The sequence below is a fragment of the Crocuta crocuta genome, unplaced genomic scaffold (genome assembly GCF_008692635.1).
Source record: "Crocuta crocuta isolate KB4526 unplaced genomic scaffold, BGI_CrCroc_1.0 scaffold11, whole genome shotgun sequence".
Classification (NCBI taxonomy): domain Eukaryota; kingdom Metazoa; phylum Chordata; class Mammalia; order Carnivora; family Hyaenidae; genus Crocuta; species Crocuta crocuta.
In genome coordinates, this window is record NW_027528624.1 from 7659953 (window position 1) to 7687919 (window position 27967).

Sequence of the window (27967 nt, forward strand, 5' to 3'; positions counted from 1 at the left end):
TATTGGAAATCACACAATTACATAGCAGCAGATAGAAATCTCCTAAATCTATGTCCATTAATTTTTCCACTAACCTCATACTGAAAGTTAACACAAGACAAAAATTACCTTGACTGACATCCCCAAAATAACCACTTTCAACATTTAATACATCCAAGTTCTAGGCAACTATTGTCTGGGAAAATGAGGGATCTATTTAGACTATATAGAGGTTTACTCTTGATATTTATAAGCATGTTTCCTCAAGTTATCATTATTTTCTCTCTCCATCTTTCTCTATCCTCCATACATATACAAATATCCTATTAGTAATATGAAATAATACTACATATGCTGTTTGTCATTCATTACTAGATATTGGCACCTCTTTCTATGTGAATAATTAACTTTTAATTTTTAGTGGTTGTTTAGAATTCCACTTTACGGGAACAATTTACTTAATCAATCTCTACTTTAGAGACATTTCATAGTTCTTCTGTATTTTAAAATGTGATATGATTGTAATACTTGTACTTGCATCTCAATGAACTTTCCAAATATCGAATTAGTATAAATTCTTAGAATTATAATTGCTGAATATTTACATAATTTTGAGACCTATTATCAAACTTCCCTCTAGGATTGTACTTGATTTAGAGTCTCTAACAGAATATGATTGTAAATACTTCCTTTATACTCTTGTCAACAATTGATATTATCAATAATGCGTTTCTGACAACTAGTGAAGAGGAAATGGCATCTCCTTGTCTTATATTAATGGAACATAAGAATGTTATCTTTCCGTATGCTTTGTTATCATTTTTAAATAATTTTCCTATAAGGTGTAAATGAGTGTATGTTTTCTTATTTGAGAAATACTAGATATCTAGAGTAGAAGCTGGCAAACTAAGACCTATTGTTTATTTTATTTTTTTGTCATTTTATTTTTTTTCTCAGTCATAAGTGTACTCTTTATCCTCATCCCTTATTTGCCCCATACCCTCACCCACTTACCCTCTGGTAACCAACAGCTTGTTCTCTGTAGTTAGGACCCTGTTTCTTGGTTTGTCTCTCTTGCTGTTTTTTTTCCCTTTGCTTGTGTGTTTTGTTTCTCATGTTCTACATATGACAGATCGTATGGTATTTGTCTTTCTCTGAACAACCTATTTCACTTAGCTTTATAGTCTCTAGCTCTATCCATGTTGTTAAAAGTAGCAAGATTTCATTCATATATATATTTCATTATCCATTCATCTATAAATGGACACTTGGGCTGTTTCCATGGTTTGGCTATTGTAAATAAACATCAGGATGCATGTACCCTTTTGAATTAATGTTTTTGTATTTTGTGGATAATACCCAGGAGTAGGATTACTGGATCCTAGAGTAGTTCTGTTTTTAATTTTTTATTTTTTTATTTTTTTTATTTTTTTTAAATGTTTTTATTTATTTCTAGGAGAGAGAGAGAGAGACAGCGTGAGCAGGGGAGGGTCAGAGAGAGAGGGAGTCACAGACTGAAACAGGCTCCAGGCTCTGAGCTGGCAGTCAGCACAGAGCCCGACGCGGCGCTCGAACCCATGAACCGCGAGATCATGACCTAAGCGAAAGTCGGACGCTTAACCGACTAAGCCACCCAGGCGCCCCTGTTTTTAATTTTTTAAGGAAACTCTATACTATTTACCACAATGGCTTCACCAATTTGCATTCTCACCAAGAGTGCAAGAGGATTTCTTTTTATCCACATCCTTGCCAACATTTGTTGTTTCTTGTGATTTTTATTTTAACTATTCTGGTAAGTGTGAGATGATATTTCATTGTAGTTTTGTTTTGCATTTCCCTGATGATGAGTGATGTTGATCATTTTTTCATGTGTCTGTTAGCTATCTGTATGTCTTCTTTGGACTATTCATGACTTCTTCCCATTTTTAATTGGATTATTTGTTTTTGGAGGTATGTATTGAGTTGTATCAGCTCTTTCTATATTAGATATTAACCCTGTATTGGATATGTCATTTGCGAATATCTTCTCCCATTAAGCAAATTGCTTTTTAGTTTTGTTGATTATTTCCTTCACTATGCAGCAACCTTTTATTTTCATGTAGTCCCAGGAGTTTTTGTTTGCTTTTATTTCCCTTGCCTTAGGAGATATGTCTCAAAAAATGTTGTTATAGTCAATGTCAGAGAGATTACTACCTATGTGCTCTTCAAGAATTTTTATGATTTCAGGTCTCATACATAGATCTTTAATCCATTATATTTTTTAAAAAATTTTATAGTTTATTTATTTTTGAGACAGAGAGAGACAGAGCATGAGCAAGGGAGGGGCAGAGAGAGAGAGAGGGAGACACAGAATCTGAAGCAGGCTCTGTGCTGACAGCCCAAAGCGGGGCTTGAACCCACGAACCATGAGATCATGACCTGAGACAAGCCGGACACTCAACTGACTGAACCACCCAGGCGTCCCATTAATCCATTATATTTTTATATGGTGAAAGAAAGGGGCCAAATGTCATTCTTTTCCATGTGGCTGTCCAGTTTTCTCAACAAAATTTGTTGAAGAGACTGTCTTTTCTCATTGTATATTCATTCCTCCTTTGTCAAAGATTAATTGGCCATTTAATTGTGGGTTTATTTCTGGGTTTTCTGTTTTATTCTATGGATCTTTGTGTCTACTTTTATACCAGTACCAGAATATCTTAATTACTACCACTTTGTAATATAACTTGAAATCTATAATTGTAATACCTCCAGTTTTGTTTTTCTTTCTTAAGATTGCATTGGCTATTTAAGATCTTTGTGGTTTTATACAAATTTTATGATTTTTTGTTCTAGTTCTGTGAAAAACATTGTTGGTATTTTGGTAAATCTGTATAATGCTTTGTATATTAGAGACATTTTAAAAACATTTGTCCTTCCACTACATGCCCATGGAATGCCTTTCCATTTCTTTGCATTGTCTTGAATTTCTTTCATCATTGATTTATAGTTTTCAAAGTATGGGTCTTTCACCCCTTTGGTTAAGTTTATTCCTAGATATTTGATTGGTTTTGGTTTAATTTTTAATAAGATTGTTTTCTTAATTTCCCTTTCAGTACTCTGTTGATTGAAAGTGGTGAGAGTGGACATACTTGTCTTGTTTCTGAAATTAGGGGGAAAGTTCAACACACAGTGAGTGTGTTGTTGGCTTTGGGTTAGTTTTCCATATAAGGCCTTTACATGTTGAGGTATGTTCCCTCTAAACCTACTTTGCAGGGTTTTATTTTATCATGAATGGATATTGTGCTTTGTTGAGCTGGTTTTTTTTTTTTTTTTGCATCTGTTGAAATGATCATATATGGTTTTTATCTTTTCTCTGATTTATGTGATATGTTGATTATTTTGTGAACATTGAGTCAGCCTTGCATCCTGGGAATAAGCCCCACTCTATTGTGGTGTATGATTTTTTAAAATATATTGTTGGATTCAATTTGCTAATATTTTGTTGAAGATTTTTGTATCTATGTTCATCAGAGACATTGGCCTGTGGGGGTTTTTTGTTTTTTGGTTTTTTGTGTTTTGGGTTTTTTTAGTGTCTTTATACTGCAGGGTGATACTAGCCTCATAAAATGAATTTGGTAGTTTTCTTTCCTTTTGTATGTCTGGGAATAGTTTGAGAAGAATGGGTATTAACTCTTCTTTATTATTATTTATTTATTTTTATTAACTTTTCTTTAAAAGTTTTGTAGAATTCACCTGTGAAGCCATATGGTTCTGAACTTTTGGGAAGTTTGTTGATTACTAATTCAATTTCACAGCTGGTGATTGGTCTGTTCAAATTTTCTATTTCTTCCTGTTTAAGTTCAGAGAGAGGTTATATGTTTCTAGGAATTTATCCATTTCTTTTAAGTTGTCCAATTTGTTGGCATATAGGGTTTCATAATATTCTGTTTGAATTGTTTGTATTTCTATGGTGAAAGTTGTTATTTCTCCTCCTTCGTTAGTAATTTTGTTAATTTTGGATTCTTTCTCTGTCTCTCTCTCTCTCTAAATGAGTCTTGCTAGAGATTTATTAATTTTGTTGATCTTTTCAAAGAATCATTTTCTGGTTTCATTGACTGTTCCATTGGGGGTTTTAAATTTGTTTTTTTTAATTTATTTTTTTAGTTTCTATATCATTTCTTTTTGCTCTAATCTTTATTATTTCCTTCCTTTTGCTGGGTTTGAGTTTTATTCTTTTTTCTGGCTGCTTTAGGTTAAAGTTAGGTTTTCTAATTTGAGATTTTTGTGGCCTCTTACAGAAGGCTTATGTTGCTATAAAAGTTACATCTTAGAACCACTTTTGCTGCAAACAAAGATTTTGGACCATTGTGCTTTTATTTCCATTTGTTTTCAAATGATTTCTGATTTCCTCTTTGATTTTTTTTGGTTGACTCATTCATTGTTTAAGCATGTTATTTAACCTTTATATATGTGTGCTCTTTTCAGATTTTTGTTTCTTCTGTTTGATTTCTAGTTTCATAGTGTTCTGGTCAGAAAAGCTGCATGGTATGATTCTGATATTTTTGAAATTGTTGAGACTTGTGTTTTTAGCCTAATGTGTGATCTATTCTGAAATATGTTCCAAGTGCACTTGAAAAGAATATATATCCCACTGCTTTAGGATAGACTGTTCTGAGTATGTCTGTTAAATCCATTTGGTTCAGTGTGTCATTCAAAGCCACTCTTTCCTTTCTGCTTTTCTGTTTAGATTATCTCTCCATCAATGTAAATGGGGTGTTAAAGTCCCCTACTATTATTATATTACTATCAATTATTTTATATTTGTTAATAACTATTTTTGGTATTTGGATGCTTCGTGTTGGGTGCATAAATATTTAGAATTCTTATATCCTCTTGTTCAATTGCCCCCTTTATTATAATAATATAGTGTCCTTCTTTGTGTCTTGTTACAGCATTTGTTTTAAAGTCTATTTTGTCCTATATAAATCTTGCAACCCTGACTTTCTTGTGGCATCCATTTACATGACAGATGTTTCTCCATACTCTCAATTTAATTCTGCAGATGTCTTTAATCTGAAATGAGTCTCATAGGCAACATATAGATGGGTCTGTTTTCCCCCATTCTGTTGCCCTATGTCTTTTAATTGGAATATTTAGTCCATTTACATTCAAAGTAATAGTTGATAGATATGTATTTATTGCTGTTTTGTTACTTATTTTTGTGGCTGTGTTTAAGTATTTTCTTTGATCCTATTTTCTATTGCTCTCTTTCACAGTTTGTTGGCTTTCTTGAATTATATATTTGGATCCCTTTCTCTTTATTCTTTGCATGTCTGTTACTGGTTTTGATTTGTATTTATCATTAAGTTTGTATGTAAAATCTTCTACATATAGCAATCTATGTTAAGTTGATATCGCCCAAGTTTAAACCCCTTCTTAAAAGAGGAAAGGAAAGAAAAACAAAAAGCATTCTTTACACCTCTCCCTGCCAGGTTTTATGTGTATGGTGTCATAATTAACATATTTTTATTTTATGAATCCCTGGACTGATTTTTACAGAAATATTTATTTTTGCTGCCTTGGATTTTTTACGCTTCATACCTTGACTCATGGTCTTCCTTTTTAACCAGAGTCCCCTTTAATATTTCTTATAGAGCTGGTTTAGTGGTCATAAGCTCCTTTAGTTGTTACCTTTCTGAAAACCTTTTTATTTCTACTGTTCTGAAAAACAGAGTATTTTTCACTGAAGATTTTTCTTATTCAACATTTTGAATATATCATGCCACTCCATTCTGCCCTGAAGAATCTCTGCTGGAAAATCAGCTGATAGCTTTATGGGGTTTCCCTTGTATGTAACTTTCTTCTTTTCTCTTGCTGCTTTTAATTTCTGTTTTTATATATTGCTACTTTTTGTCTTTTTGATTACTGTGTCTTGGTGTGGACCTCCTTGGAGTGAATTTAGGAGGTGATCGCTATGACTCCTGGATCTGGATATCTGGTTTTGTTTTGTTTTTCCTAGATAAGGGAAGTTTTCAGCTACTGTTTCTTGAAATGAATTATCTATCCCTTTATCATTCTCTTCTTCTGATATCCCTATAATATGGATGTTATTACACTTGATGGAGTCACTGGGTTTCCTAAGACTATTCTCAATTTGCATAATTTCTTTCTTTTCCTTTGCTGTTTGGTTACTTACATTATTCTATTTTACAGGTTATTAATTTCTTCCTCTGCTTCATCTAGCCTATTTATTCCAACAAGTGTATTTTTATTTTCATTTATAATGTTCTTCATCTCTTATTTGTTCCTTTTTCTCTCTGCGTTAATAGTCTCACTGATATCCTCCACTCTTACTATCTTTATGATCATTACTTTAAATTCTCTATCAGGCATATTACTTATATCCATTTCAATTTGGTCTCTTGCTGTGGTTTGGTCCTGTTCTTCTATTTGGGAGATGTTTCTCTGTCTCTTCATTTTGTCTGACTTTCTGACTTCTGTGTGTTAGGAAAGTCAGCTATTTCTCTTGCTCTTAATGACAATAGTCTTATCTTAGTGATAAAAGTATTATAAAGAAAAGGTCGTGTAGTGCTCTGCAATGCAGTGTCCCCTGTTCTCCAGGGTCTGGACTTCAGGGAATGTCTCCTATGTGGGTTGCATGTCCTCTGCTGTTGAGTTATGGCCTCTTTTTCCTTCAATCCAGGTGTCTGCAGAGTCTCTCTTTGCTTATTGTGGGTAAAAAGGTGTGTAGTGATATGCTTGTGAAATGAGACCTGCCCCTACCGCTACCAGAACTGTGGTCCCACAAAACACACAGGTCAGGAGATGTGGTGTTGGCAGGGTTTGCTCTGGTCTTCTGCAGGAGGGGCCCACAACACTGAGATTTGAGTTCAGGTAACTGAGAAGGCAGATGCTCTGAAGCACGAGGGGGCAGGTTACACCAAGGTAGGTAACAAGTGTCCATATGGTCTTGGTTCCTGTATGTAGCCATTGTTTAGGTAAGTGGGGGAGGGAAATGACACCTGCCAACTTGCTTGTTCCTTGAGTTGTCTCCCCATGATCTCTGTCTCCCCAGGCTATGCCCTGAGATGAGCAAATCACTCTCCTTCCCATCTGCTCCTGGTGTTTTTCAAGCTGCTGGTTCTACAGCTGTATCTGCAGAAGGTGTTTGTCATGTTATCTCTTTAAGGGAAGAGATTCTGCTTCCTAACACCATTCAGACTCTCACAGGGCAGTCTGCCTATTTTTTAACATTTTAAGCTTTAAGTGCTGCTGATTTTAAGAACTCACAAAATTGGCCCTTTCACTTTCAAAGACAAATTCTGTGGAGATTCATCCTCCCTGTTTGAGAGCTCCCCAGTGTGAAAGTCTTTTTCTGCCCTACTTGGTGCCACAGGCTCCCTCCCTACCAAGGATACCCATAGTCCATAGTCCATTTTGCTCCCAGATCCCATCTCTGCCTTACCCACCTTCTTCTATGTGGTCTCTTCCCTGCCTTTATTGGTAGAGTCAGTTCTGTCAGTGTTCAGGTCATTTTCTGTGTTACTTATGCGGATATGGGTGTTACCTAGTTGTATCTGCAGGACAAGGTGAGCTGAGGGTCCTTCTACTCCACCATCTTCCCAGTCAACCTCACCGCCATTCATATATTTTACTCTTTATTATAAATTTGAAATCATTTGATTAAGTTCGTTAAGCATTTCATCAGTTGGATTATAATTATATTGCCTTTACAGATTAATCAAATGAAAATAGCAAATAGAGACTATTGAGTCTTCCCACAGAAAAACAAGATTTGAATCTTTATTTTCTCAAGTCTTCATTTATATCCTTCAGTAGAGCTTTTTTGTTTTCATCATTCAACGATGTGTCAAAAACTCACTAAACCTCTTTCTTACCGACTGAGGTTAAGAAGGCCACGTAACTAAGGTCCTAATAAACACCACTTCTAGCCCTTGTTCTAAAAATCCCCGCCCGTGGTCATCTTATCTTGGTTCCTCTGTCTCCTTGTCTGCAGACGAGATCGGGCACGTTCAGGGTGGTATGGCCGTAGACTCTCCTTGTCTGCATAGAAAGTACTATGAGGTCCTAGAGGAGGCAAGACCCACAAGATGGGAGGATTACATTAAAGGCTACCCACCAAGCAGGAGTAACCTACATTGGACTTTTTGTACTCAATAAATTATATTTCATCATTTTAGGCCACTGAGATTTTTGTTTTGTTTTATTTCATTCTTTGTTGCATGTGAGTGTGATAGAAAAATAGTATTTCTCTAATACATAAATCCAGAAGTTGGTTCTAGAGTAGAGTGATACCATAACAACAACAGCAAAAACTAAAAATATGTGTTGATGACTTAGTAACTGGGAAGCAGAGAAAAGTTATAGCACACTGAAAGACTGAGCAATATTGGGATTCTGTGAAAAAAAACACAATATCAATTGTGGTAATTTGGAAGGCAGACTTAATACCTAGTGAGGCTGTGGCCCTGGGAAATAGCTTGCAAGGGCTCAGAATAATAGTTTATGTGGCTATTCTTGGCCTTCAGCAAAGTGTTATAAAAAAGAGATGAGATCAGGCATGAATTAGCTCACTTCCCAGAAGAGAAAAATGGCAATGGAGAAATTTCAGTGATCAAAATTCATACAGGTTTGTAAAATGCAACTGCTTCTTGATATCAAATAGTAATAAATGTGCTTGAGAAAGTTCTTAGATACAAAGGTTTGGTTAACCATCTCAATGGAACAATCTGATGGAGCCCCATAGCCTAGATCAAATTACATATATGAGTCTCCCAATGGGTTTTTCAGATAGCATTAGAGTAACCACCATCATGTTAACATACACACACACGCACGCACACACACACACATACACACACGCACATGCACATGGAGAGTGTCATGAGGGCAAGAAAGCAAGGAGATACATCAAGCCTAAAGAAGTGGCGGTAGGAGAGCTCTTAAGCTGTGGTTATTAGCTGACTAGAAAGACACTGACTAGAAAGAAACCCATAAGTCTGCAATATTTGGGATCATATTGCCAATAAAACCATGAGGTAAGACTGAAAAAGTCTTAGCCTCTTAATTCCTTATGTAAACACATAGATCCTTAAAGTTGCAAGCCAGGAAGCAAATTGTGAAAGCCATGTAGCTCCCAAAGAAGCTGTATCCCCAAGACTGATGTTGTACATCCAATATCTCATGTAGGATAACAAATACATAGGAAAATCCTCAGCGGTGAACCTAGGACCCATTGAGGAGAGTGTAGGACAGAGGTTCCTTCAGAGAGCAGGATTAGGTCCTAAACAAGGAATTTCTGTCACTACCATGACAGAGGGCTCTCACGATGCCTTCTTGGCAAGAACTGCTGTATCTCTATTTTCACTTTCCTCAATGGAAGTATTCACTGTGGCTAGCCTGTTCCACCATTGTATATAAGTGTACCAAGGAATAGGTAAGCTCCCGTTTGGGTTCATATATGCCATGTTGTTCAAAGATCCTCAACTTTGAGCCTTATACCACGCTTGGGTGGGACATTGGGTTGTCTATGACCATAACCTATGGGTGAAAAGAAGAGAGAAGGGGAGATTTGGCAATGAAACTCATGGATTTTAGCAAAGCCTAGTTCAACTCTTACAAAACCTGTTTTCTCATGTTTCTGAGCACAGAGCTAGATTACATTTCTCAACCTCCCTGGTAGCTAGAGGTGCTATTATATTGAGTTTTGCCAATGGAATATATGTGGGAATAATGTATGTTGTTCCTAGTATGGTCTCTTGGAAACTTGCTTATGCAATCATTTATTCTCTCTCTCTCTCTCCTTCCCATCAGCTGCCTTAATGAAGAGAACTCCTAGGACTTGGAAAAGGGCAGAGTCACAATTAGAGGGAGCTGATTCCCAGAATGATCAAGTAGAAAGCAGGGATATATGCTTTGGACTTTGATTAGAAGAAACAAAATCTTAATGGGTTTCACACAATATAAGTTTATTGAGGGTTTTAATTATTATAGCACCAAGTGTTTTTTGCACTGATGCAATGTTTGTTAAATTTCTCCCTCTCATTTTTGAATGATTTGAAATGGTTCAAGGATCCAGTATGAACAAAGTTCATAAAATTTGTCAATGGCATTGTATCACTTAGGTTAACTTAGACTTCATTAAAAAAGAAATCAAATGCATTATTAGTACAGAGTTATATTAAGTCAAATATAGTGCACAATGATCATAATTCCCAAATGACATTTTAAATGACATAAAAGAATAGCTGTTTTACAAGTAGAAATATTGAAAATTCTGCCATTGACTAATAGTTTATGCTAGGAAGAAAAGTAACTATGTGATCTGCATGATAGCAGAGAAGTGATTGATATTAGGTTATTCATTTATGGGTAGCTCATCTGTGTTTTATTCCTTGCCCTGTCAGACTGAGAAGACCTACCAATTTTATTAGAGCTGCTGATGTACTCTGTACTTAGAGTTTTATTACCTGGTGGAGAAGCTACAAAATATTGGCAGTCTTTAATAACGAGCACTTTATGTTTCCTTGTGTCAGCAAATTTCTTAGATTAATAACCTATGTTTGATTGATGGAATTGTACTGAGTTGTTTTTTTCTTTTAAGGTTCTAATTTCTCTAAACGCTTGTAAAGAAAAGCTAGCAAGAGACCTAACATGTATATATACTCATGTGTGTGTGTGTGTGTGTGTGTGTGTGTGTGTGTGTGTGTGTGTGCACCTAGGAAAAGAGAGCATGTATGTCTGAGGCTTACATAAGTATTTGGCTATGATTATAAGTAATCAACATGCTGTTGTTCATGTTATTAGGTTTCTAAAATATTTCTGAGAAAACAAAACCACAAGATTTAGAAAGGAAATACAAACTGTAATGTCCTGGTGTTGGGAGGAATAAAGATGCTTGTTCTTTGTTTTGTAACTTATTATAGCTAGTTTGATGTCAGTGTTGGACAACTACCCTGAATTTTTAAAATTTTGAAATGAGAATTTTTTAAAAAATTAATTGAAGCAAATATTTAATCTTTTATTTTGTTGTAAACAAGATATGTCAATTATTTGCAAGGAATCTAAAAGAATGAAAAACATATTTTTCCCCTCTTTTGATTATTGCATGAACAAGAGATAAGTTCATAACTTTTAAAAGCTTAGGACAATTTTCAGAATAATTGATCTCTGAGCTTTGCTGTAATGATTTTTATAATACTTCTATCAAACAGTTGTTAGTTCCTCTAGCACTAGGTAACAAACAAAGTCTTGATGAAATGTCTAATTTTTAAAATCTAGTTTTGTAGCATAATTATGCTACACATCTAATACGTGAACAAGTTTATTTTTATAGAGGACTAGAAACTCAACTTTTGAAGGAAAAAATCAATGAAAATCACCATAAAAATCCATAATCATGTTGATTTTCAAGATACAAGCTTCACTAAGCTTGTTTTTCTTTATAGCGATAAAAAGGAATGCCTATTGTCTCAAATTATTCTTGGTTAAGTGAAAGGATGAGGTCTCTTACATCAAATTATGTTTAACTCTTTGAAGATTAAATAGCCTCATTTCAAATCATATGAATATCATGCATTAATTTACATAAAGGGCTTTAATTATTTTTCAGTGCATCCTTAGATATTAATTGAGACTGTTCTCATAAGTCTCTTGGACCACCTTAATAGGAATAACTTCCTGTGAATTTGCACTAATAATTTCCTCTTATAGACAGGGTAAGATGACTATGCCTAAATGATTGACCAGAGAGAGTTCATGCTTATTTAGATGCTCTTAAAAGTATCAAAGGAGAGCTTGATTATAATTTAGCATGATTTGAATCATGGCGTATATTTCTGTCTGCATATGGAGGAAAAACTTTACCATAACATGAGCCCTTAATATTGATTGTCTACCATTTCCCAAACCTAATATACTGATATTAGAACTAGATCTCGGGGTGTCTGGGTGGCTTAGCTGGTTAAGCATTCGACTTCAGCTCAGGTCAAGATCTCACCATCTGTGAGTTCAAGCCCCACGTCGGGCTCTGTGCTGACAGCTCAGAGCCTGGAGCCTGCTTCAGATTCTGCCTCCCTCTCTCTCTGCCCCTCCCCTGCTCTCTCTCTCTTTCTCTCTCTCTCAATGATAAATATTTAAGAAAAAAGAACTAGATCTCATGTAGTAGACAAGTCTTCTGTTTTATCTGATTAGAGATTGTGCTTTTGTATGACTTTTTTAAAGTAGCGAAATATATATAAATGATCTTTAAGTGATTTCGGATGTAACATGATTGGGAAAAAAATCTTTCTTCCCTTTGTATAACGTTGGCATGAACTAAATGTCCCTGAGTTGGCAATTATGTGTAACCACAGGGACTGGGATTAAAAACGTCTATGTCATTAAACTGAATAATTCAGACGTGTACACTCAATAGACTTTCAGGCCCTTGTATAATTCCCNACGTGTGACTCAGTCTCCCTGGTGGTCTCTGGTCGGTGAGGATACTGCGATCTGGGTATAACACTTTGACTTGTTCCTCTTTTCTCCCCTACCTTACATATATTTTCAAATATGTCAGACCAATGCCCTCTAATATCTGCTCTTGTCTTACTTTAAACACACATTATCCATTGCTTGATCCTTTCGTAATGATCTCCAGGAAAGCAGAGATATTACCTGTCCTTTTCATTCCTAAATGCCTGGAATCGAGAAGAACAAATGCTCCAGAAATATGTGTTTCAGGAATTAAAGAATGTCAGTTGTATTTGTTTTCCCTTTCCTTCAGAATAGTCCCATCCTGGTGTTTTTTACCTCTATTTAAATTATTTAAGATAAATAGTATCCTTTTGATTTAAAGTTCATTATCCAGTACTCTGCTCTAGAAGAAAGATGGCTAAGGAGAACTAACATGCATAATCGAAGTCCTCAAAGAAGAAATTCAAAAGAATAGGGGGAAATACTTAAAATTTGTGGTTGAAAGAACCTTTCTGAAATGTAAATGTTATTTACCTGAAATATAGAGAGTACTAGCAAAATCTTACTGGAAAAAAAATCATCTCTGTGAAGCAGGGAAAAATAAAGTGAGTAAACAAACAAATAAACAAACCCAAAGACATAATAAACATGCTAGTGAATTTTTCAGAATGAAAAACTAAAAGATCCTTGTGTGAATAGTTAAAAAGATCAAGTCATTTGTTAGAATCAGGCTGACTTTATGTTTTCCCATTTTAATATTTCATGCCAGAAGACAATGTATTAACACCTGTAAGAGTCACAGGAAAGGATAAGCCAAATTATATGGTCCCAGGAAAGCTTCCCTTCAAGTATAAAGTCTATAGGTAAACCATGTTTGAAACCTGTTGCTATATACCACTCTTGAAGAAACTCTTTGAAGATGGACTTGCGATTCTTAAGATAGGACCATTGTTGATAATTCATATAAATAGCTATGAAAATTATAATTTAGATGGACTTTAGATGACAGTACAGAATATAAAGAATATATATTATATAAAAATGATACAACTAACATAAATTGGGAGAGGGACAGAAAGCCATGCCTACAAATTCTATTCACATCATTAATCGCAGGCATGCATCTAAAGTACACCATGGGTATGCAAGAATAAAAACTTCTGAATGTAGGGGCACCTGGGTGGCTCAGTCAGTTAAGCGTCCTACTTCAGCTCAGGTCAGGATCTCCAGGTTTGTCGGTCCAAGCCCCGCAACGAGCTCTCTGCTGACAGCTCAGAGCCTGGAGTCTGTTTCGGTTCCTGTGTCTCCCTTTCTCTACACCCCTCCCCCACTCATGCTGTGTCTCTGTCTGTCTCTCAAAAATAAATAAACAGTAAAAAAAATTTAGTTCTGAATGTAAAGAAAGCTGTTGATAAATCTGGGTTGTGAACTGTGAAGGTCTAGTTGGAGTTGGTTAGACAAATGGCCAAACTGGCTTATTGTTAATAGAGAAGAGGTTATGAGTTTATTCTCCATGTGGACTAGTTGTTTTTTATTTTGGGCACAAGCTGGCTTACCTTCATCTAGCAGTCACAGATGAAGATCGTGGCTCAGGAAAATTGCACTTTATTTATTAGAAAAAGTAAAAAAAATACATCTGAATAGTGAATGAAGCATTACTAACTTTACTTAGGATAGACTACTTAGGTACATTTTTGCTCCCTCTTCTCCTTTTACATCCTTTTTTTTTTTAAGTTTATTTCTTTATTTTGAGAGAGAGAGAGAGAGAGAGAGTGAGAGACAGTTGGGGAGGAGCAGAGGAAGAGAGACAGACTCCCAAGCAGGCTCTGCACTGTCAGCACAGACCTGAAGTGGGGCTCAAACCCAAGAACAGTGAGACCATGACCTGAGTGAAGAGTTGGTCACCGAACTGACTGAGCCACATAAATGCCCTGTCTTCTTTTACATCTTAACATTTCTTTCCTGGTTGAATGAGAAATGATGGAAAAAAAAAAAAAAAAAAAAAANTGTTATCTTCCAGTTAAGTTGCAATGCGTGTGTTTTGTATGTGCAATAACATTCATGTTTTTGCACATTCTTTTCTTCCTTTATCTGTCCAGTAGAGTTTTTATCACTTCTCGGCCTTTTGGCTAAGATCAAGTGTAGTGTCCAGTAGAGTTTATCATTTATAATCAGTGTATGCCGTATCTCTGTTGTAAATTGTATAAACTTTCAAATCAGCCAGTGGACTAATTTATATTTACCAGTATAAATACCTTTCATTGTAGAGATTTCCAAATCATTTTTTTCTATTAAACAACAAGGATTTTTTTCCCAGAGAATATCAGTTTGGATCATTAGACACAAGGATTTTCAAATTTTCCATTAAAATATTCATGTTATGTAAGATGTGAATGGTCACGGTTTCTTCACATATATAAAAATAACATTTTTACTCCAATTATTCAGTAAGAAAGAACTGTTTTGCAAGACACAGAAGATATATGTTTAGGTATGAACTATTTACATGCTTTCAATGTTACAGGTATAGGGGGAATAGAATATATTTTCAATTCTTACCTATTTACATTCTCCTTTCACATTTAGCTCTCTCATTTCTTTGGCCTTCGTGTTAAGTGTGACAGTGTATTAGCCAAGCTGTCTCCGTGATTCAGGCATTTTATCAGTTCTACAAGACAGATGCTAAACAGCATAGTCTAAATTGAAATCTCTGATGACTCTCTGGAGACGAGTTGATAGCAAGAATTGCACTCAAGCACTTAAATATGTGGCCTTTCCCCGTATTTAACTGCAAGAAGAGCACATCTTTTGAGTAAACTTTTTTAGCCTTCAACTGTCAAGATTTCTTTTTCATCATTTGATTATTGCATCTCATCTTGTTAGGAAAGGCTATCAATCTGCTTTTTCCCCTACAACAGAGAATTTAAAGAACCACCGATGCCTATTCCTCTAAACAAAACAATTTAAGAGAAATAGTGTAGCCCAGCGTTGCTTCCAGAACTACTTCAGACCCCAAAGACAACATTTTGAAATAATTCCCAGTGCCAAGTGGATTCCAGTTTAGTTATAAATTTAAAATGACGTAACCATAATATTCTCAGCCATCTTTGGGGCTTCCTGATTTCATACAGTTGTTACAGAAGCATTTTTAAATCAAGTTATTAGGTCCTAGGTGGGGAGAAGCCTGGAATCTATAAAACTGAGGTCATTATAAAGGTGAGGGAGCTGAGAAAAATAAGCCCTGAAATGTAAACGGGGATGTATTTTTCATAGCCCCTGTGGATTTCAACAGGGAGTTCATGTGCCTTTTAAGATTCTGCTTAGCTCTACAGTTGGGTGAATTTTCTGATGATACTGTTTGTCCTCAGTATTTGTTGAATTAATAAATACACGTGTTAGGTTATAAAGGTGTAGAAAGGACCACCGAGGTCAGCCAGCATCATTTTTTATTTTGACCCATGAGAAAGCTGAGACTCCAAATGGTTGAGTCACTTTCCCGTGATGTGCAGTAGCTCATCTATTCCATGCCTGTTTTCTTCTGTAGTGTGTGTATCTTCATGGGCTAGTTCCTTGTTCCCATGTTCCCAGATCCTTCTGGGAACAGACAGGCAGGACATGACTGTCGAGAAGAAGAGTTAAATCTAGTGCCAGAGTCTTCTAGATTGTTTAACTTGAAATATTTGTCATTTTATTCCATGTTACTCTCGTCATTAACACTGTCTCCCTCTTCATTCTACTTATCTGGAAAACTACATTGTAAGTTGCTTTTTTTCCCCTTTTGGATAATCATCATATGACAATGCTAATTTAATTATAACTTATTGTAATATTCACAATACTCATTTAGCCTTTATTTATGCTAATCATATTGAAATAGTCTCTATAAGCATTTTAGACTAATGTAAGTTATTTCATTGTGTCACACAAGCCTTAGGTTTTAAGCAAAATTTTCTCATTTATACAAGTGAATTTTAAAATAGAAAATGTGGGTTTTAATGTGATAAGTTTTACATGAAAAGAAAATACGTATTGGTTGCATCGGTAGTGAATTTTTGGTTACAAAATTATGGTAATATCGATGATTACTTAAATCTAATAACTTAATATAAAATATAGGCAATTAATTCTGATTTAATCCTTAATAACTACAAAGGTTGTAATTATTACAAGTCTATGATACAGCAACCGTAATTCTCTGATATTTTTTTTCTAATTGAAACTATACCAAATTCAGGTTTATAGGAAATTGAAATATATTTCTGCCTGGTTCCATTGAAAAGTATAGGTGCATTGTTAAGACTAAATAACATTTTTAATAAAAAGAAACAAACTGAAATGTTTTATCCCCTGAGTGCACAGAATTCTATATATCTTTCTTGGGCATTTCTGTGGCATATCACATTCTTATTTCTATAAAAGATTCTGGAAGATATTCTCATCTCTTTTCCTAAATGATATATATCTTGAGGATAATATATTTGACTTACCTCTTTGTCCTCAATAATAACAGCCTAGTGACTTGGAAATATTATGTATTTAGTACATTTTTCAATAAATGAATGACATGGGTAGGAGCTATTTTAGAGAGAGTTTCTTCACTCTATTTCTAAGAAATATTTTAGTGTATGTGGCCACAAGTCCTTGAATTCAGATTTATGAGTTTCTAACACTGAAAAACCTGTATACCACAAGTTCCTCTGGCCATTTTAGATTAAGTATATTAGTTATAAATACATATTTTATTCTAAAATCTATTCCAGTTCCATAAGTGATTAAATAGTTTACAAATTCCAGTATTATGGCCCATTAATATTTTTTCTTTCTCCGTTTCCAATCACCATTAACTTTGCTCTACCTTAACAATTATATCTAATGAGAAACTCACATTTTGACAATTCATGGGGCAGGATGTCTCCCTCAAAGTCTCCATCTGATTTTACTTTCAAATTGCTCATTCATCTCTCAATGTACTATATATAGTCTGGTTTCTATCCTATCATGCCAGTATAGCTTTTCAATTTTCAGAGAACTTTCAACTCTTTGCTTAATGGACCTGTTTTGTGTCACTAAGACACTTGATCCTCTCATTCACGAATCTCTGTGATAACATCCCTTCCCCATTTTCCTGCCAAGATTCTAATTATTCTTCCTCTTCTCCAGTAGAATCCACTTATTATTTAGTCTCCAGGAAATGTTTCAGGTTCTCAGCCTTTTTCTCACTGTATATTTACTTTCCCTTTGGGAAAATTTACCAGTTTCCAGTAGATTCAACCCACCACTTGACTACAGGCAATTTTTGTCAATAGCTTGATGTCCCTGATAATATGCATACAGATAGTGCTGGTGGCCTATGGTCACAGTTAGTTTGTCCCTCGGGCATTTCAGGTCTAATGTGAAGAAGAACTTAGTCCCACTCACAGGTAGGAATATGGTGTGTCAGGAATGGTTTCTTAGAATTAGTGAGGTTGGTGTTTAGTCATGAGGTGATTCATGGTTATTCAGAAGAAAAAGGAGGAGCAAAAAAAATGAAGAGGTTAGTGGGACTGGAAAATCATGAAGATTGAAGATGGCAGGCCATATCTGAGAATGGCCAGTATATGGGGATAACTGGAGGAGCCTATGGAGGAGGGACCAGAGACATCACCGGTCAGCTTTTGAATGTCTGTACAGCATGTCAGTGGGAAATCCTCTGCGGATTTTAAGTAGATTAAGGATATGGTTCAATTAGCCGATATTCATTGTGCACTACACTCCCAGTGTCCTGATGGAGGAATGATATAAAGAAGCTCAAAGCTGGAGGCAAAAAGAACAAGTAAAGAAAAGACCAAGAAAATTTTCTGCAAGCTAAAAAAAAAAAATTAAAGCTTTTAAATGCTTAATAAGTAAAAATGGAAAACAAAGATGGTGAGGAGATATTTACAGTAAATACAACCAATAGTTATGGACTATGGTATTTTGGTCTGGCAGCCCAGCTAGACTAAGGCAGAAGACCTGTTTTCCTGTTTAATCAACAAATAATTGTATCAACAATCATAAAATTATAAAGCTTGATTTTATTATCTCATGAATGACTCTGACCGAGGGCATAATATAAAATGGGGAAAATGTGATATGCTTGAGATGTTTGTAATAATGTGATTACAAAGACAAAAAAATCAGAGGTAATATAAATTTCAAATATAATTGTAAATAGTTGGTAGAATATTGCTTAGCTACAAAAAACAAAATCCTGTTATCCATAGCAACATCAGACATATTACACTAAGTGAAAGATTACACTAAATGGAAAGGACATAAAAATGAAAAATTATGGGGGATTTGATGGCTCAGTCAGTTAAGCATCTGACTTTGGCTCAGGTCATGATCTCGCAGTTCATGAGTTCAAGCCCCGCGTTGGGCTCTGTGCTGACGTGACAGAGCTTGGAGCCTGCTTCGGATTCTGTGTCCCTCTCTCCATGCCCCTTCCCCACTTGCGTTCTGTCTCTCTCTCTCAAAGATAAGTAAACCTTTAAAAAAATTTTAATGAAAAATTATAATATTTGTGCATACATTCTAGAAGGGAAAGCACAAATTAGTAATAGGTGCTAAAATTCTAAGTGATTTAATAAGATTTTCCTCCATCCTGTAATTTATTTTTTATGTAAATTAAACAAATAAATTATTTGCATCTTTTTAGTCAGAAGCCTATCTCATCTCTGCCTCTGATCTTCTTCTTCAGTCATGTGCCCCAGATAACTGCCCTTTAGAGTTTTGCCCAAACCCAACCTTCTAGTATAGTGACTGAGGACGAGTCCTATAGAGTCCGGAGGATTGAGGGTCCCTTTCCTATACTTCCTAACTCTGTGATTTCTGTCAGGACACTGAAACTATTGAAGTTTAGATTTTCTTGTCCATAAGGATCATTTCATGTGGGTTCTGTAAAAAACTGAAACCAAAAATGCTTGTAAAACAATGAATACAATATTACGGGATTTTGTTGTTGTTATTGATGGCATCCAGATTTAAAGCCTTTGGCACCTCATGCCTGGACTACTGAGATAAAGTTCAGATGATCATCTTGACCCCACATTCTCCTGACTCCAGGCCATCCCATTAGATCTTAGCAGAATAAGCTTCCTGAATTAGGTTGCCCACATCACTCGGATGTTTTCCCTGCCACTCACTATTACCCGTAGGGCCTGATGGTTAAGGACTCCACAATATGTCTATGTACATTGAACATTTGTTGAAATGTATAGATTTCACTACATAAGGCACTTGTTATCTTTTCTGGCTGTTCCTAACAAAAACATCACTATCATAATATTTTGTTATATTGTCAAATTGATAAATTATGAAAAGTTTCTTAGGAAAACTTTACCTGATAATACGAGCTCGCTTTTGTTAATTATGAGGTATGCCATCTACCACTACAATCAGATTTGATCATTGTAATACTTTTGCAAGCATTTCCCTGGTAACCTTAGGTAGTGCAAATTTCTCATGGGTTAGAATAACTATGTTGGCATGTGGGGTAGACACTGAATCGTAGTGCTACTTACTCAGAAATCGAGGTTAATGGCAACAAATTTGCCAGTCCTGGGGCTAATATGCAAGTGCCTGAGTAGCTCAGAGATAGTATAACTCTTGCCTAACTACAGTGCTTTCATCCAAGTTTCAGGTTAAAGCTGATGAAAATAGGAAATTAATGTCTTTGTATCATATTGCTTCAATGTTAGTAAGCTGGCTAAACGGACCAATTAGAATAACACAATATAGATTTCCCAGCTTCCATTTATGCTAAAAAATAAACTATTGAGAAACTTTCAAACTATATGATGAAGAATTTTAGGCTTAAAATTCTTTCCTACTAATTGTTATTAGTTTTTGTGACCATATGACAGAGCCTATGATCTAAGTCCTCAATCCATACCAACACATTCACTAAGTGTAGTCATCTAAAGCACTCTGTCATTTATAGCTACTTCAAAGTGCATTCAAAAACTTGGTTCTTAAGTGCATTAGATTTTATTAAAAGCATTCTGCTGTGACACCCATTCTTTCTAATTGGTTTATGGACAGCCCCCACCATTCAGGCAAACCCTAATTTCATTTTCCTACAAATGTACTTTGATTTATGGTTCCTTATTCTATATTATTTATAATGAATCAGGGTAAAGTTCTTATGACATTAAACAAAATTTACAGTAGTTCTTCTACAAATATGGGATGTACATAAAGATTCTTATTAGGGGTTTTTTTGTTTATTTTTAAATGTATTTATTCAATTTACATTCATCTGTGTGATTTCCAGCAGTAATATCTTTATTACCTTTCCTGAGATTATTATTTACTTGATTTTTCATGTACAGGTTTTTAGAATTGCTTAGAATGTTGGGAAAGATTATGTGTGCAACATCAAAAATATATTCTTCTATTAGTTTTAAGTAGGTACATGTGTATTTGGAACAGAAAAAATATTATCTAGGGGCAATGACAGGGCATCTGCATAGAATTAGGTAATGCCCATGTTGTGCTAATGAATTTGACTAAAAATATTCTAGTGAGTTTTAGAATTACAACTTTTGAGATGCCAAGAGTTGATTTGGAATGAATTTATAGCAGAATCCAAAAAAAAAATTAATGTTTTAAAATAAGTAAGTGGCACAAATATAAAAACAGAATAATAATACTCAAGAAAGAATTTTCTCACTATTGAGTTATTGCATAATAGCAAACTAAGTAAAGACTCTCCATGGAATTATAGGCATGGAATCTTTTCTGTAGGGAGTCCATGAAAATTTATGGGGAGAAAGACAAATAGAAGTTGTCTGTACCCATTTGTAAAGCCTTCTAGGCTTCTTAGGAATGTGTTCTTTCTTTCAAAAGTTTGGATGATTAGAATTTTGAATTCAGAATCAGAAGGAATGGGATATATTTAGAATAAGAGACAAAGAGAAAAAGAGATATTAATTTTAAGATAAAAAAGGAAAGAGAGAAAGATAATCTCTAGCAAAATTTAGGTCAATTGAATAAATGGGAGGCTGGCTTCCAACAGCATAAATAATAACATCTAGAAAAATTGAAAAAGGTGATTAGCAGGTGATGAGCAGGCAAATGATCTAAGTATCCATTGTAGCTGAATGTTATAAATGAGGAACTGAGTCTTTCATCTCTACTGGAACAGTAAAGAGACCCTCAACACCCACAGTGTCCTTTGGAGACCACCTGGAAGTGATTTGGACTTTCACTCTAAGCGGCAGTAGTAACATTGCATCCCTTTCTGCTGGGTGCAGTCAGAGAATGCCTCCTAGGAGGACAGGAATTTCATCACTGACCAGAAGTAATGAGGCTACCGCTTCTGTGGTATCATATGGAGAGCAATAATGGGGCGCTCCCAATCCCCCCATCAGGGAGGGGTCAGTATACGCCTAGTGGTACTGGAGCCCCCACCTTCACCCCCTGTCAATGAGAAACTCCCTCTATGGAGTGGAGGCCGGGTGGGTGCCAGGATTTCTACCCCCACCTGGCAGTAATTAGGTAGTACCCTTAGCCACCTCTGTGCCAGAGAGAGGTTGGAATAAACCAGCTAAAACAGAAGGTTTAAGGTCTGGAGTCTCACAATACACCAGGGTCCAGGTTTCAAAAGAAAATCAATCATCACACCAAAAATCAAGAAAATCAAAAAGCAAATGAAAAGAGACAATCAATAGATGTCACCCTTACCCTCTAGACCCTGGCAACCACCAATCTATTCTCTGTTTCTAGGAGCTCAGTTCTTTTAGATGCCACATGTAAGCGAGATCACACAGTATTTGTCTTTTTGTCTGACTTATTCACTTACTCACTTAGCATAATGGCCTCAGGCTTCATCCATCTTGTCACAAATGGCAAGATTTCCTTCTTTTATTATTGCTGAACATTCATATATATATATATACACACACATATACATATATATGCATATATCTGTATATATACACATACACACATATATACATATACATACTTATAAAAATATGTGTATATATATGGTTAAACATTCAAATATATATGTATTTGTATATTTATACATATGTATTTTCGTTATGTATTTAAATTTTAATTTACAAAACAAAAAATGAGGTATTTGTTGACCAACAACTAGTACTATACAATAATACAATGCACACAAACACACATGAACACACATATACACTATTGCACTATAGCTTTCTATAAATATGCATGATGCTGGCTTAATATGGCTAAGTTTTCTTTCTTTGGATTATGTATACCACTTTTTAAGGGATGTTAAAATGGTGACATGATGGCAGATGGTAATCTTTTGTTGTTGTTGGTATGTAACTTGTCGGCAAAATTCAAGTTGTCAATTCTTTGTCAGTTTCCAAAAATGTGATTCAAAATCGACCTCTCCATGAATTGCTAAAGTCCAGGAATGGCATCCCCACAGTTTCTGTTATACTAATGTAGCAGACGATGTATATGTAGCATCCAGCTCAGAGTTCTGCACAAAGCTGTCGTCCTATACACATGGTTACTTAACAGATAAATTTGTCTGAAAATGGTGGCCAATAATTCTAATACCAGAACAAACTTCAAGTCTCTTATAAGTGAGAGGCAATCTTGCTTTGCCATAGTTACTTATGTAATTGTAAGTAATTGTATGCTGGGAATAATGTGGAATGTAGTGAAGAAAATTCTAAACTCTAATAAACTCTAACAAATGCCTTCATGTTACCTCACTCTTCAACTCCATTTCAGCATTTAATCTTCTTAATATTTTAATACCCTATTCAGTTTTTAGCATTAGTGTTTCTATATGCCACTCAAACTGTATTTGTCATATTTAGTATATTTATTATACTAGATATATTTTTACATACTTCTTTGTTAAAATTAAAAATTTTTACGTGAATATTAAAGATCAGCATTATATCAAGTAAGTTATATTACATAAATTATTTGCTATTTTGTTCATATTAAGAATTAACACACACATAGAAAAAGAATTAACAAATTAATCATGTTTTTATTAAATTTATAAATAGGGACAGCTGGGATGGACTACTTGGTTAAGCATTTGATTCTTGGTCTCGGCTCAGGTCATGATCTCATGGTCGTGGGACTGAGCCCCATGTCAGAGTCTGCACTGAAACTTTCAGAGAAAGATAATCAGTTGTCTGTAATTTTCTAAAGAGTTCACTAATCACTTTCAATTTTGTAATCTAATGAATTAGTTCACATGTAAATAATATAGCTTTAAAAATATTCTCAATGTGAATAACTCAATATGAAATGTTTCTTCTTTGAGAAAAATCTCAATTTGGGGGGATGAAAGATTCACATGTAATCTAATGCTAATTCCTCATAATTCATAATATCAAATGTATGCTATACACATACATAGTAGATCACCAGTTTTCTTTATAATTTTCTTATTTGTTATAATTTAATTTTATATAACATTTTCATAGTTTGTTATAATATGAGAACATATTTTACCATTTTATCTATATAGAAAGATTTAAAGGACATATTTTAAATTGATTCAGTATTCCATAAAGTATATCAGACCTGAGATTAGAACTAGCAATTACTGGAAATCTTAAAAGTTTTAACATTCTAAGTGGAACTTAGCTACCTCGTTAAAATATTTTTCTTAACAAAAGTTTAGGCTTTTTTCCCCTTATAACGTGATATTTTTAAGTGACTTTTTCTAGAATACTTTCTAACGTAACTTGAAATAAAGTAAATTATTAATATTGATTATAAAATAATTCTTCTCTTTAAACTTTTGTATTACTGAACTTGCTGTTGTCCATCATTAGACAATTAGGTCTTCATCTTCCAGAATATTTCACATGAACTAAAACTGAAGAAAAGTCTTTTTTCACTGTGCATTTTTCAGTGTATTTTAAAACCTGATTCCTACTTTTTGCTTTTCTTTGAAGGTGAGAGGCCCTCCCGCTGCAGGAGCGTTTAAGGAAAGACCCACGAAGCCCACAGTGTTTCGAAAATTTTATGAGCGAGGAGACTTCCCCATTGCCCTTGAGCATGATTCGAAGGGAAACAAAATCGCGTGGAAGGTAAGTCAGGGCACAGCTGGGGAAACCAGTGACCTCTCCCAACGCTGAAGCAAGGTGGCTAACTAAATAAGCTGGAGTGATTTCTCAGAGCGGGGAAGATGATGGGTAAGCTCTTAGAGAAACCCCCCTTGTGTCAGCTGTCCACCTTGACTAACAATTAAATTACAGCCTGCAAAACAGAAAATGACAGAGTTGCCTTGCCTTAGAGAATTGTCCCCTGCCCAATTCATCTCTATTTTTATGAGAACCTGGCAGCCCAGCCTGTTTCAGGCAGTCCATCAAATGATGGAACTGGTGGCTGAATACGGAGAGCAACAGCCATTTATCTCCCCCAAATTTCACCTTCCTGCAGGACACTTCCAAATGGAAGCTTTAATTACCTAAATGGATAGGTCAAGATTGTCTGCTCCCTGGAAATGCAGAGCGGAATACAAAAGAAGCCTGGTTCTCATTGCTGCACTCTCCCTCTGTCTGCGGCACGTGTCGGCGGTGGTGGCTGTCATACGTGCCCGGTTAGAGGCTGACCTCCACGCTGAAACCATTACAGCACCGACATTTTTCTGACAAAAGGTTAATTGGCTTCAAAATAAATGTATTGCCTAATGACTCCATCCTAATGTGGCTGTGTTTCTTTCTAAAAGGCTTACTGATGTTATTTGTAAAAACTTGCCAATCTCTTAACTGGAGAAGGCTTTTACATTTAATTTGAAAAACGAAATGCTGATCTCTAAACAGCTTCTGCTATTTAATTATTTTGTGGTATCAGGGACTTTGCTTTGGGTGATATTTATCAGCTAAAAGGGTTTCTCGGGCTAAAGACAGAGTTGTGCATGCGTATCACATCAGGCTGAGGAACATGAAAGGTTTTTGCCAAATATCATCCAACTGAAGCAGTTGACCCGTTTAACTAAAAAGCCCCACAGTAGTGTCTGAAGGTGAAGGTAGGAATTGTGCATAATCGGTACACATAGATTTACATTAAAAAAGTAAAATGACCAAAATAAAGAATTCCTCAAAGTAACTACATGGATTCATCAAATTTTCTTCCTTTATGGAAAAACTAATAAGAGAATTGTTTGTGCTGTTTTCAGTGTGTCTTTAAATGTTTTCTTATAATTATCAAGCATTTCTAAATCTCGAGAAGTCTTTTGGTATCCAAATATTGAACTTAGAATTACCACAAGTTATTTCGCGATAGAAATCCCCAAGGTGTCCCTGTTATTAAATTTTGTCATAATTTTTTTAGAAGGATGAAGGACATCACTATCTCTAGCTCGGTTTCAAACTTTTCTATTAAAATGTGAATTTGTTATGTGACAATGTGCATATAATGAGAAAGGATGTATAGCAAATATAAGTAATTTAGATATTTTAGTCTCAGCATGAGTATATATTCCCAAAACTTTACTGTCATTGTTGGGGTTGTTTATATTTGACGAGTTACATGGATTTCTTGCTTGTCTGTATACTAGTTCCACAGGGTAATACAGTGGAGTTTCTTAAAAACCTCATTCCTGTGGAGTAAAAGAATATGCTATAATTCTTTATAAAAAGTGAGTGGATTTTAGTGTCTTAAGCAATTATAGCACATAAAAATTATGTCAATAAAAATTTTAATAGATTTATTTTGACCTGTTCAAATAACCTTATGCGTAAGTTTTGGAAGTGTGAGGAGACAAAGAAAAACAAATCATCTTGAAAATAATGAAAATGTAGGATGAATCATTTTGCTTTATCTCTGATAATCCAACAGTCAGAAGGGATATAAACTACTTTTGTTTTTTATAGCTATATTAATTCTTTTAAGTTACTGTTGACAATATTACTGATTCAGCAAGCCAAAAAGTCAGAATGAAAAGGAAGCAATTTATTCACTGCCGTTGGTAGAATAATAGCATATATTTAAAGAAAGCATCTTATCCTATAACCTGTAGGCTTCTGTCTCTTAAAGTCTCACCAACCACATTTCAGTTACACTACACTAATACTGAAAGTAAAGCGTTAAAATTCTTAAGTATGGGCTGTGGACAATCTCTCAATATATTCGTATTTATTCCTTTGCTGCACCTGCTGTGAAGACAGCCTGGTGCCTGGGAGGGGCAGAGAGCTTCTTTAGGATGCCATACCTAAGGAAGGGGCCTTGAACGTTGGAGGAAGCAGGGCTAGCCTCCTGCACCCCACAAAATAAAAACAAAGGTCGAAACATAAAACAACCCAGGACTCTGCACTCTACTTCCTTCCTGTGTGCGGACAGAGCCCAGGAGCCCAGGTCTTCATGTCACAGCTCACCCCCTGCTAACAGCTTCTGAGTAGCTCTGTTTCCCAGGAAAATAGTCGTCCTCTCTCCATACTCTTGCAACACCGCTGGGACGCCAAGGGGTTTGTGAGTGCCTGAAATGGTGTGCATGATTAAGTTGTAAGAAGTGGTAAATCTTTTATCAGAATTTCAAGAGGCACTGACTCGGAAATACTTAGGAGCCAATGTTCTGGAGCATGATGGAGGCTGTCCGGCATCTGAGACACAGCTAATCTGTGAAGTCGCCGATCGTTCCTGCCCATGGCCCCAAGTTCCCCACTTGTTCTACATTAACTGACCCCATCATCGCTACTAGAAATTAGCATGGATTCTTGAAATAGAGTGACTCTCTGGTAACTACGTATAAATGACCTAATTAAGTCGGAAAATAGAAGTAAAGGTTAGATGTCGGTAAATGTCTTTTGCACATTTAGATTTTTCATCCCGTATCCTGAGCTGCTGCCCTAGTTTAGTGCGTATGAAACTGGTATTTGTTCCACATGCGAAAACAACAAGGCAGACCAAATGCCGGAATCTGTGCGGTTCAGTCTAGTCCGTATGGTATCCCTAAGAATCAGAGCACAGTCTGATACAACTTTCTGCAATGGTGGAAATGTTCTACATCTGCACTGTCTAATAATTACAAGTAGCCATATGTGGCCATTAACCGCTTGAAATGTCCCTAGTGAGACTGAGGAGCTAAATTTTTAATTTTAATTAATTTTAATTTAAATAGCCACATGGTTACCATATTAGACTGTGCTGCTCTACATTAAAAGAGTGGCAGTCAGAATAAATGCCTGAACCTGCTGGCCAGATAGAGACTATAGCTGTGTGCAAATTACCGTTAAAATGAAAAAGTAGGACTGATCCATGCATTTTTGCCATGGCTGTCTACACTAATCAAACATTCCTTGGTAAACGTGAAAAAAGTTTTGCAAAATTTTTGTAGTGAAATTTTTCCCTATACTTACCAGTGGCAAGTGAATTACCTAGGAAAAAATGAATAGGTCTGATCTGTAATATGAAATCTACCAGGCGAGCTCCGGCTTACCTTTTATTTTTAAGTATGTGTTTTCTAAACAGAGCTAAAGTAATTAAATTGTTAATTATTAATGGCTAAAGACTTTAAAAAACATGACAATGACGTAAACAAAAACTTTGATGT

At 35.4% G+C, this 27967-nt stretch overlaps 1 protein-coding gene and 1 pseudogene across 4 annotated transcripts in view; both read left to right on the plus strand.

Moving 5' to 3' along the window:
- Nucleotides 1-27967, plus strand: part of PACRG (parkin coregulated) — a 489876-nt gene that overhangs the window by 41025 nt on the left and 420884 nt on the right. For all 4 annotated transcript variants that reach the window (XM_077755154.1, XM_077755153.1, XM_077755155.1 and 1 more), the window contains exon 2: nucleotides 24369-24503. In XM_077755154.1, the coding sequence (XP_077611280.1) occupies nucleotides 24369-24503 (135 nt within the window). The remainder of the gene's footprint in view (nucleotides 1-24368; nucleotides 24504-27967) is intronic.
- Nucleotides 14545-14669, plus strand: LOC144224257 (U2 spliceosomal RNA; annotated as a pseudogene).